We start from the raw sequence: 12700 nt of genomic DNA on the forward strand, positions 1-12700 counted from the left end.
TAGAGATATTATCTATGGAGAGTGTATCTATATTCTCTATAGAGAGTGTAGAGGAGTGTCAGTGACATGTAGTAAAGCAGCAGAGAGAGACCATCAGGCCAGTTAATCCTCACATAGCTTACTTTCTCAGACACTGCTGGGAAGGAGTGCTGACTGTTGTCATGACAACTGGCAATACCAGAGTTCCCTGAAACAGATGTGTGATGACCCGGTAGTGGGGGAGGGGTCTGCAGCCTGCTGCAGCTAAGTCCAACTGCTAGGATGAGTGGAACAAAGGAAAATAAAGACACTGACAGAAAAGGCCATAAAACCTTAGAATAAATAGCAAGAGTACCGAAAGGAGTAAAACCTTGAAGTGTAAAACTCCACACCTTTCATAAAGGGGAATTCAAATTAATTTTTTAGCTACATTGATATAAACATATGAGAAAAGAATTGAGGGAATTTGTATGTAATTTGAAAATTTTAAAACCTGGCAGGCGTTTAAAACTTAGAAATAATATATAGATCATAAAATTTACCCTTTTAAAATGTTCAGTTCAGTGTGCTGTGCTGTGCTGAGTCCCTCAGTCATGTCTGACTCTTTGTGACCTCATGGACTGTAGCCTGCCAGGCTCCTTTACCCATGGAATTCTCCAGGTCAAAATACTGGAGTGGGTTGCCATTCCCTTCTCCAGGGGATCTTCCCAACCCAGGGATTGAACCCAGGTCTCCCACATTGCAGGCAGATCCTTTACTGTCTGAGCCACCACTTCAGTGGGTTTTGATATATTCATAAAGCTATGCAACTGTCACCATTATCTAATCTCAGACTATTTTTATCACCCCTAAAAGAATTGTGTACAATTAGCAGTCACTCCCAAATCCCTCCCTCTTCCTGGTCTCTACCAGCCATCAGTCTTTCTGGATCTTTGGCTTTGCCTATTCCTGACATTCATATAAATGGAATCATACAAATACATGACCTTTTATGTCTGGCTTCCTTCACTTGGCATATTTTCAAGATTCATCCATGTTGAGGATTGGAACTTCATTCCTTTTTATGGCTGAGTAATATTCCATTGTGTGACTACCACAATTTATTCACTCATCCATCATAAGTTGATGGGCACATGTGTTGTATCCATTTTTTGGCTACTCTAAATAATGCTGCTATGAACTTTCATGTACAGGTTTTGTAAGGATGTGTGTTTCCAATTCTCTGGGGATTATGCCTTGGAACAGAATTTCCAGTCATATGATCCTGGTGAGTTTTTAATGGGGGAATTTGCCTTCAAACTATATGTAGCTAGAGAAAAACTGATTTCAATTCACATGAGATATAGAAGAGACAAAAAAGAAACAAACATCAGGTAACATAAAAAAGAATAATACTAACAATAAAAACAGCAGCTAACAAGTTAAACCCCTCCTCTGTGCCATGTGTCTTACTAGGAAGTTGGTACACACCATGGAGGTTTAATTCTCCCAATAATCCTAGAGTGTTGTTTTAATTATCCCTCTTGTGCAGGTAAAGAAATGGGTTCAGAACCCAGGATGTCAGGCTGCCCAAGATCACACAAGAAGAGAGCACACAGATCTGAACGTGGCAGGTAAGTCCAGCTCCAAGTGGCCAGCAGAGACCACAGACCACTGGGGCATTCCTTGCCAGCACCCATGGCCTAAATTCCCCATCAGAGAGACTCCAGTCAAGTTGAAAACAAATATAAAACAATAATAAAATAATCTTCTGCTTTCAGAACGCACACAGAGAAGCTAAATTAAAAAGAAGGAAAGCATCCATTTTGCACAAAGGGACATTGTTCTGTGGTAAGTGAGCTCTTCAGATCTGTGAGCAGACATTCCTCTAGCAGCAGGGCTCGGGAGCGCTGAGGGTGAGCAAGGTTGGGGATAAGGCTGGTTAGGAGGCTGTCAAGAGAAAATGCTGGAAGAGGGAGGGCCGGGGGTGGAGAAGGGGAGGAGGAACCCCCAAACGCTGGAGTGCCTGGATGCAAAGGGTGAGAGGCAAGGAGCAGAGAACAGGGAGCAGAGGTGGGTGTGAGAGGCTGGGGTAAGCGGGTGTGGAGGGTTGGGTTTGGATGTCACTCTTTCCTCCCTTGGCCAGTTGTCCTACCACTGGGTTCAAGGAGGCAAAATCTGTGACAACACATCACTGATGAAAACCACCCGCACACAAGGGAGATGTTTCTGTACACAACTTTGCCTCTTTCCAAGGCCACCCTGTAAACTGCTAGACTTCTTGCTGAAGACCTGAGCTGTTCACTGTTTTATGAACCTCTTAAATCCCTCAGAGTCAACAGAGACAAATAATGTCCCTCAAGAACATTTACTGGACGTCCCCTCGAAGTCTCCCTCCAGAGCCTGGCATGGCAGCCGCTCTGCACACAATGAGTGCTGAGTGAGCGCTGACTGACAGGAGAAATTACACTCCCGTTAAAGCCACCCAGCTGTGTTTTCAATCCGCTGATTCAATATTTCCCATCAGAAACAGCTTTTGGTCTTTCAATATTGCAACTGGTTTACCCCCATGCACAGAAAGGCACGAAGTATACGTAGCTGTCTTTTGTGATCAAAGAGAAAGCTGTCTCGTGTAGCAATCTGAGGCCCATCAACAATGACCCAGCAAGTGAGCCTTTGCTCTCCTGGGAAATCAAGTCTGGCAATCAAAGTGAAAAGAGGCTGGGCTGGCTCTGCCAGTTAAGAGACAGAGAGAGCCAACGGACAGGCGGCATGTTAGAACATCAAGGGCAGAGCAGCTCATCACTCGAGTGTGTCCAGCCTGACACAGTGCGCTAGCCACTTGTCACCTGTAGCTGTACACGTTAACTAAATTCAAGTAAGATTACAAGGGCAGTCCCTCAGCCACCCCAGCCACACTTTGAGTGACCTGTGGCCACGTGTGATAGACGCTACCACACTGGGTAGCAGAGACACAGAATGTCCATCACCAGAGGAAAATCTCCTGGACAGTGCTGAACCAGACCAACCATGTGGTCAGATCTGAAAAACAAAAAAAGAAAAAAATTAGTATATTCTGTACCCACTGACAGAAATGAAAGGTTGACTTTTTTGGACCGATATCCTTAACTATGTTTTCAGATTTTGGATTTCACAGATCAGTGAAATACTTTTTCTTATTTGGGGTTGCCGAGTTTATACTTTGTCAAGCAAGGCTGCCACCAGATGCCTTTGTTGTAAGGCCCACCAAGGCAGGCACTGTGCCTTTTTACTGCCCGGCATCATTTAGGTATATGCCCTGTACCTAAAACAATGCCTGGTGTATGGTATGTGCTCAATAACTGTTTGTTACATGTGGTTATACAGGCACACACAGACATCCCTATTTTTTTCATTTTATTTTTGGTGAAAACTCTGTCACCTGAAAGGTCTTTGGGTTCTACACACACACACACACACACACACACACACACACGGCTGGATTAACTCACAAAATGAATATGAGTCATCTTTTTCTAAGACCTTTACATTAATAAATACTTGTAACAAAATATAACAAATCAGAATGGGCTTCGCTTAACTGTGTATTTCACAACTAACCTGAGGGGCAGTGAAGGAGGGGAAGAGATTGTTAGCTTTTCAGCGGCACCAGAGTGCCCTCTTGTGCTAAAACAAAATACTTGTGTGGTCTCAACTTTTAAAAAACAAATTGTTTCTAGCAACACATTAAAACCTGAACTGACATGTAATTATTCTGAGAATCAGCCCAAATATGTATACCAATCACTATAAAATCTGGCCAGTTGTGTTGGTGAAAAACATAATTAAGAATGATTTGTCAAATAAATGGAAAAAAAAAAAAGAATGATTTGTCACAGAACTATTCAACAAGGTCATCTACATACCTAAGAAATAGTGAGACCCATGAGAACTGCTTTTTAGGTTTGACATTCTAGTTTGTTTATCCTCTAGTTAAAAACAGAAAACAACTACTACTTTCAGGTTTAAGGCAGTGTTGTGCATACTGTTTACTCCACTTTTGGTCAAACAACAAAAATTTTTGCTGTATCCAATTTATTTTTCAATTTTGATATCCTTTTTTTGCTTACTTATAGAAACCATTCTTACTTATAGAAACTCTATTATGGCTGTACTTTTACACTTTTTAAGTAGTGATAAATCATACCCACAATGGATTTTCCATTAAAAGATTAAAAATGGGACTTTGATCATTTTAGATGATCTTTCCAAATTTCAACTTGATACTCGATGGCCTTGCAAGGGCAATGGACACCAACATTGGTCAGTCTTGGCCAAGGCAGAGCTTTCTGTTTCTCCTGATCCATGTAGACCTAGAATGCCGGTCTGGCCGACAGGGTAGGAAAAGCTGACTTATCCATGATGATCCTATTAAGTGTGGTTCGTGTGAAACAGAGAAGAATCACTATCTGAATGAGACCTCGAGAAGCTCACAAATTTTAGGTCAACAACCCCATCTGGGTGGAGGGGTTCAGAAGATGAATCTTTCTTTAAAAGGCAGCCTCAGATTGCAATTGGCTGACACTAGCATCTGAGCCTCCTGTGTTTGTAGGTAATTCCTCAGGTGTACTCCTCAGACTGTTAACCACAGCTCTAGAGAATTTAGCAATGAGTTCGCATTTTTATTAAATTCTGCAGGTAAAGAACCACTGGATATCATCAAGTTCAATACTGAGCAACCGTTAGGAAATGTCGCTTGTGTGCTGCCTGCCTTTTGCTCTGTTGTAAACTTTTTTCTTCTTGCGTTATTTTGACCATTCTTGATATGAAGGGTGTTGTCCTGTTTCTCCTCAGTTTCATTTTTTTAAACTAGCTAAACAATCCCACGGGGCTAAGCACTACCATGGTTTTATTCTGTTTCCTTTTTCCTCTCACAAGTCACTGGACTCGGATCTAAGAATATTCTATGGGTAAATCTGCCAGTAAATAAAATAGCTATGATGTGTCGTATTACCCTTTTTTAAAAAGGCCAGAATTACACTCATATATTAAAATAAAGCTATCTATGCTAGCAAAATAAAGACCATAAAAAAGTTTACAATACTGAAATGCATAAACTTCAATTTAGAGACAAGATTTCCTCTAGAACATAATACAGTTACAGACTTTCTAGGACAAACCATCTTTTACTAATGTTAACCGGAAACAATAACCACATTTTTCCTAAAGGCCAGCAAGGTTTTCATTATAAGCTGTTCCATAACATTTATGTATACAATTTTTAACCTTGTGTGTGCGTGCTACGTTGCTTCACTTCTGTCCAACTCTTTGCGACTCTATGGACCGTAGCCCACCAGGCTCCTCTGTCCATGGGATTCTCCAGATCTTCCTGGCCTAGGGACAGAACCCAAGTCAATATCTCCTGCATTAGCAGGCAGGTTCTTTACCACTAGTGCCACCTGGGAAGCCCTTTTAACCTTGTGTGTATGTTAATTTCCAACATTTGGGGCCATTTACAGTGAGAGCAAAGTTCACATCTGCTGAGTATCCGTTACATACACAGTATTACTTTAAAGGTACTACTTGATATATGCTCATTCAGAAAGCTCCATCCAGAACACAGTGTGTGCTTAAGGGCGACTCCAGCAAGTAGGAAAAAAACTTCCAGGCTTAAGAACGTAGGCTATAAAAACTAGCACGGAACACCTGGACACATCATCCAAGTGTTCTGGGCAAAGAGTGACACAGTTCATTATCTGATGACCCATACTCCATGCCTTTTCCACATCACTGTCTATCTTGAAAAGAGATTATGGAATGTGCTTGCCTCAGTCATTCAGTGCCCACTGGAGACTGGGGGCATGGGAGGAAGAGAAAGAGCCAGGCGGTCAGAAATCTTAGGTTCTGAAGAGTCGGACGCGACTGAGTGACCAAACAACAACGAACACTAGGTAAGCAAAAAAGTGAGTGACAGAGTATGTGTGGTATGATCCGATTTTTGTTTAAAAATAAACCGTGTGTGGATATGTATGTTATAGAGATATAGGAGAAAACCTGAGAAACTATGTAAAAACTTCCTTGCAAAGAAGAAATTGAGGGGGCTGGAGGGGTGGCCTCACGTTTTACTTTATGGAAGTCTGGATTTGTTTGAAGTTAACCATTACTTCTGACTTAACAATATACAATTTTGAAACCAAACAGATTTAGGAGGCCAATTTTCTAGATGGACTATGATAGTTTAGAAATGCCCTTAAAATGTAAAAACCTCTTTCACTTACAAGCCTGTGGGGCATAATAAAGGGAGCACAGCCACAAAACCTGCTTCCAAACGCTCACTCAGGACACTAACCTACGTCTCATCCCAGATATCTGTAAGGCTAGCCATGCCTGTTTTCAAACTGTATCAAAAATAACACTGATGTCAAGATGAAGGCAAAATTAACAATCTTAAAAAACACACATAAAATAAGGACTTAAGACAAAATAAACGACTAAAGCAGAGTTCTACTAAACTTTATTCAAAACTGGCCCTACTTCCTAATTGAGATACCCCAAAGTCTAGTGTGCAAATATAAATACCCCATCACATGTTCAAAAATAATCTTCCAATTGGCGCTCTCTGACCCAGATTTGGCACACTTGAATCATCACACACGTCAGCCACGATGGTCACCTCTTGGTACATACAGCACAATCCTGAAAACGGCACAGGGAGTCGGCTACGACACCGTTTACCAAGCTCTCACACTGAACCGTACTCTGGAAGTTAGGCACACCACAACCCACCTTTGCACAGGTAATTTTATTCTCTCCTGTGGGTGTCAACAGTGCTCAGAGATTGTAATTTGAAACATTCAGAATGCACATACCTGAATATTGTCACATTTCTTTACATCACGATTCAGTAACTATTAAACAATTATGTCTACTAAATACAGTGAACAAAATGGCATAACTGTTTACACCATTTCCTTGTAAACAAGGCTTCTGTCACAATAGTAACAAATGGAATTAATGCATACCACAATATGGATGAGGAAAGACTTTCTTTTTAAATAAACTATTCAGTTCATAAATAAACTCTGATTTTTTTTTTCAGTACACATTTACAGACCTGATCAATAAAAAGAAACAAGACATACAGTTTCCTTTTAAAAAGAAAATGTTGCAAAATGGACTGCTACTAGAGAAGGCGCCTAGGAGAGGAGGTGAGAAGCAAGCAAGGGGTAAAAGAGTTAGAAGTGCGGCCCTACTGCAGCCCGTGTCAGCAAACCCCGACACCCACACGAGGACAGGGCTGTCTGCAGGGCTCCTTTTACTTGAATTCCAGCAAGTTGCAATCGATCTTATAGTACACATAGGGGTAGTATTCCTGTTGACTCAGGTTTAAGCCTGGAATATCCACAGGAGCCTATGGAAAAATCATATGATTATTCAGTTAAGCACTTAGAGAAATGAAGAAAGAAAAAGAGAAAAAATATTACCATTCACAGGCATACCTTGGAGATAGCAGATTCTGATCCAGACCACCGCAGTTAAGCAAGTGTCACCATAAGCCAAGTCACATGGCTTTTCTGGCTTCCCATTGCATATAAATGATATGGTTATACTTACTATCGTCTACTAAGTGTGCAATGGCCTTTTGTCTTAGTAAACAATGTACCTATCTTAATTGAAAAGTACCTGATTGCTAAAAAATGAGAACCATCATCTGACAGCGCAGTAGCCACAAACCTTCAATTTGTAAAAAGTGCAGCAGCTGCAAAGTTCAATAAAATGAAGCACAATGAAATGAGGTATGCCTGTACCTTCTTAATGAACTGGGCTAAGTTTATACATTTTTCCTAATTTAATCTGAGTCTGACATTGTTAACTTCATTTTGCAAATAAGGAAACCATCTCAGAAAGGCTGACCTGCCCTGGGAAACAGAGCAAGTGAGCAGTAACGCCAAATCCAAGCACTCCACCCTCAGAGCCTGTGTGGGTTTAACCGTGACTCCACCGTCCTTTTCTACACACACTTACAAAATTATTTGTTTAGTCTCAGGCTTGGGGTATTGAGTTTATGAGCTACAAGGCTTATAAAATGATGGATAAAAAGAAACCAACTGTGATTTTTACTGATACCACTTAGTATGTATGCATGTTATAAGAATTTACTGGTATGAAATTATGCTTAAGTAAGAGTTCACATATTATCAACAATTCCATGAAAATTTAGAGTCATTTCCTGCATTTTCTTCCATTAAAAAACCTTGATTTTTCTCCCATGGGTTCTAACTAATGCACATGTGAAATACTGCCATTCTAAACTAGAGGAAAAATATCAGCAAGGTATTTGAAACAAAAAATATAGAAGCCTGCTACAATTTTAAACAGCAGCAACAACAAAAAGCACACATTTTTGTATGCTTTTGTATGCATAAATGTTCATACTTTTGTTTTAAAAAAAGATATACACCATTTTAGAGAAATGATAATTCCCTCAAAAATGCTCATCTATTGACTCTGCTACTTCTACCAAATAAAGTTACAGTAATGACTTATTTTCTTCCTCTCTGCAATTTGTAGTTCTTGTAAACAACTAGTATCATTGCTTGTGTGTGTATTTCTACAGCTATGAACATCAGATCTACAGCAGGATAATGACTGGCTTTTAGAAATACTGAGAAGCAACTACTACAAAATGGGGTAAGCAAGGTAAATTATTTACTAACAAATTGAGAATCTTAAAGCAATTAAATAACATCTTCTTCCAATAATTTTTTCTGAAATTCATCCAGTTCCTATTCTACCAGACTAATAAATACTTACATCAATAATAGCTGCTGCACTGCTATCTAGATGTTTATACAATTCATATAATACTTCTCTTAGTTTCTTCATTGTTTTCTTATTGGGCTGAAGGAGCATTGCTTGGAAGTTCACTGGCAAGCCATACCTTATAAGGAAGCAGAAACACAGGATGTAACACAAGCAAACATATGCAGAGATTTTCTGTTTAAAGCAAATATTCTCATACTCTTCTTTAATCACTGTTAATGGGGAGGGGGGCCTTATTTTAATATCCACCATTACAAGTTCAGAAACTCACAACTTCTCTGGTCCTCACTGTCCATTAGAAATATTTAAAATGAGAGCCAACTGTCTACTAGGAATTACTTTTAATTACTCTTCAATTTTTAAGGTAATTTATGACCATCCTTAGCAGACAGTGATAATGTGTAAACTTAGTACAGTGTCACTAGGTATATGCAGGGAATTGGCTCCAGGACCCCTGTGAATACCAGAATCCAAGAATGCTCAAGTCTCTTAAATAAAATGGTGTAAGATTTGCATATAATCTACATATATCCTCCCATATACTTTAAATCATCTCTAGGTTACTTATAATACAATGCAAATGCTATGTAATTAGTTGTAAATAAAATGCAAATGCTATGTAAATCACTGCTAGTGCCCAGTAAATTGAAATTTTATTTTTTGGAACTTTCTGGAATTTCTTGTTCAAATATTTTCAATCCACAGTTGGTTGAGTCCATGGATTTGGAACCCAAGAATATGGACAGTCAACTATTGATTCCTTCGTGATAATAAAGAACATGAAAAAAAAAAGCATGAGATTACCCATCTACTATGGAAATTCAAAGAAATTTACAAATAGCATGATAGCAGATAAGTATTTTGAACGATTTCTAATATGAGCAACATGTACAAAGCATCACAAGATGGTTGAGATTTTAAGTATCTCAAAGTAATAAAATATTTTAGGCTACTATGAAACGAGGACTTCAAATAAGGTATACTGTGTATCAAACTACATGTAAAATATGTGATAGGTCTTTTAAACAAACACTGACTAATATTCATAACCTATGTTTAACTTAAGCACAGCATATGCAAAGAACCAGAGCACAGCAGCATGATCTTTTTCTCAACTCGGTATTAAAGGCAAGACCAACATGCACGTTATAAGCAGTATGATACTGACAATCTCTACCTCATGAGTAGCCCTTTGGTTTCCCCAAATCAAAGTCCTATTAGCAGACTGTGTTTCAATAAAGAGATGCAACGCCAAGGGATCTACACATCCTTTAGTTCCAAGTTTCTCAATGAGTTTTCTTTACCTCAAAACAGACTCGACAAAAACCCTCAGAGCTTTCACATGAATCCACGCAATAAACGCCTCACTGAAATTCACTTTCAGCCACCGTACCAGTGGTCCCTGTAGAAAGAAAGAAAGAATTACCACAAATTTGGTCTTGAAAATGGCAGTTAGAAATCAGATAAATCAAGTATTTTTAAAGGAGTGACTATCCAGTGAGAATCTTAAGGAGAATTCAATCACATTATGTGTCTGTGTGCTTAGTCGCTCAGTCAAGTCCAACTCTTTGCAACCCCATAGACTGTAGTCCGCCAGGGTCCTCTGTCCATGGGGATTCGCCAGGCAAGAATACTGGAGTGGGTAGCTATTCCCTTCTCCAGGGGATCTTCCCAACCCAGGGATCGAACCCAGGTCTTCTGCAGTGCAGGCGGATTCTCTACCAGCTGTGCTACCAGGGAAGCCCTAATCACACTGTAATTGACCTTAAAAATGTTTCATTATTCTCATATCTTGGATACTTTACCTTACATTAGATGAAAAGGTTAGCTACTACTGTGTAACCTCAGTAGATACAAATATCCACTGACTCTACTCACCACACAGAAAAAGGCGTGTGTGTGCAGTGCATGTGTGTGTGTGTGCACACTCTTCTTTTTGGGGGCCATGCTGCGCAGCTTGCAGAATCTTAGTTGCCTGATCAGGGATCAAACTCATGGTCCCTGCAGTGAAAGTGCAGAGTACTAACCACCAGGACTGCCAGGGAATTCTCAAAAAGGCATATACTTTAGTGAAAGTCATTTAAAATGATACAGAATATAGAAGTGTCCTATAGATTTGAAAACCAAAGTATAAATATCTAAATTTACTATCCAATACTGTTAAGCATTTAATACATTCAAAATAGAATTTAATTACAAATAATTTCTCAGGAACAAGGAAAAATAGTTATGTAGTAAGTCATTTAATATTTCTAGGTATTAGTTTTCTCATCTGTAAAATCATGGGGTTGACTTAGATCCCCAAGACCTGATCATTATGTTCTAATTTCTTAATGATTCTATTATGTATTTTACTTGAGGATGGCAAGAAAGTCAACGTTATCTTTCACTCACAATTCCATCCCTGTTCTCCACTGTGCCAAGAACATACTAAAGTCACCAATGGTTTAAATACAAATTCCTTCAGTAAAAGACTGCAGCATTAAAAAAAAAAAAAATCTGCCTCAAGAAAATGAAATTTCCTACTGAAAAGAGAGAACAATTACTTAACTAAAATGACCCCTCACTATAGGGGCATTAATCAAAACACTGTATTTAAAATTAGCTTTTGATATGGACTTAGAGGGATTAATTTTAAAATATACATTTTAAGATTAACAATTCACAGATCTCAGCTTGCTTAGAGAAAACTCATTTTGACTATTTAATAGAAAAAAATAACTAAAATCAAAATCAGAAAAGTTTTTTCTTTTAAAGAAAAGCAGTACTAGTTTTTCTTCTGCTTAACACTGATAATATTAAATATTAAAAACACATACAAATTGCTTTTTCTTGTCAGTAGAAAGCCTGTTCATTTCTTCTTTGTCTGCTTTCATCTCCTCTTCATTATACTGGAAGTCCCGGACAATGAATCTAAATTAGGGAAAAAAAGAAAACCAAAATTGTCCACAGGAAGTATAGGTAATCTAACACATTTTAAAAAAAAATTTAAATAACAATCTTACTTGTTTTCCCTGGCTTTGTGTCTGAAGTCATCAACTGCCTTCCTAAACAAGGTGACATTACATAGGTAACTGTCTTGGTCCTCTGAGAGAACACTAGAGAAAGACAAGACAAGTCCATTTAAAGCTTCACATTCACAGTGAGGGCAGAATTCAGAAACAGGGGGAGGAGGAGGAACAAATGGAAAGGCATGGCAGCCCTTCCTGAAGCCCTCAGTGCTTTTCGTCTGTACTGCCTCAAACACTGAGGACACTCAGTCTTTATGTTTTTATTTACAGTCTTAATGGGCCCCTCGTACATTTCTTCCTAACCAACAAAATTAAGCATTAACTCAAGAAAAGCTTCCAAACTCTAAGAACCATGATTTTGAATCTATCAGCAGCAGGCCAGCCAAGGACAAACTGTCCAGCAGCTGGTTGGTTTCCAGACTCTCCCTGCTTCGTGGCTAAACACCCTCTTCTCGGTTGGAATCTGAATTCTCCCCTCCTCTCCCCGGCCCTGCCCCCAGAGGCCTGGCCCACCCCTTATAGTATGTGCCCTCTCGAGACTATTACGCTTAGTTCTTGCACCCGGTGCCCATCAGATCCAAAGCAAGGCAGCTACCAAGTGGGCAGAACTTAATTTAAAAAAAACCTTTAATGATACTCAGGTTTGCCAGAACTGACTCAGTAATGTGCAAACTGGGATTAAAACAGAACCAAATCCAACTTGACAGGCAATCTCAGATCCTAACAATATGCCACCAATATCATATTCATCTCTTAAACTGATCTTATAAAATCTCAGCTGATCTTTGAAACTTTAGTCCTCTGCCGTTTTGAAGGCCCATGCAAACAAAGGGGTGGGGACCACAGGTGTGGACAATGGCAGATTCGGTGGCAGTGAAAAAGATGGAAAGAAGGCTGAGTTAAAGTTTAAGATATCAGACGTAAACCCT

General features: G+C 39.3%; 1 protein-coding gene across 1 annotated transcript in view; it reads right to left on the reverse strand.

Annotated features, from left to right (window-relative positions):
* Positions 1 to 6434: 6434 nt before the first annotated feature.
* The window catches only part of ATP6V1C1 (ATPase H+ transporting V1 subunit C1), a 36845-nt gene continuing 30579 nt past the window's right edge, over positions 6435 to 12700 (reverse strand). Inside the window, exons 9-13 of the mRNA XM_043483638.1 lie at positions 11766 to 11858; positions 11580 to 11673; positions 10065 to 10162; positions 8752 to 8878; positions 6435 to 7348 (exon numbers count right to left, since the gene is read on the reverse strand). Coding sequence (XP_043339573.1) covers positions 7253 to 7348; positions 8752 to 8878; positions 10065 to 10162; positions 11580 to 11673; positions 11766 to 11858 — 508 coding nt within the window. The 3' untranslated portion in view covers positions 6435 to 7252. The remainder of the gene's footprint in view (positions 7349 to 8751; positions 8879 to 10064; positions 10163 to 11579; positions 11674 to 11765; positions 11859 to 12700) is intronic.

The sequence above is a fragment of the Cervus canadensis genome, chromosome 12 (assembly GCF_019320065.1).
Source record: "Cervus canadensis isolate Bull #8, Minnesota chromosome 12, ASM1932006v1, whole genome shotgun sequence".
Classification (NCBI taxonomy): domain Eukaryota; kingdom Metazoa; phylum Chordata; class Mammalia; order Artiodactyla; family Cervidae; genus Cervus; species Cervus canadensis.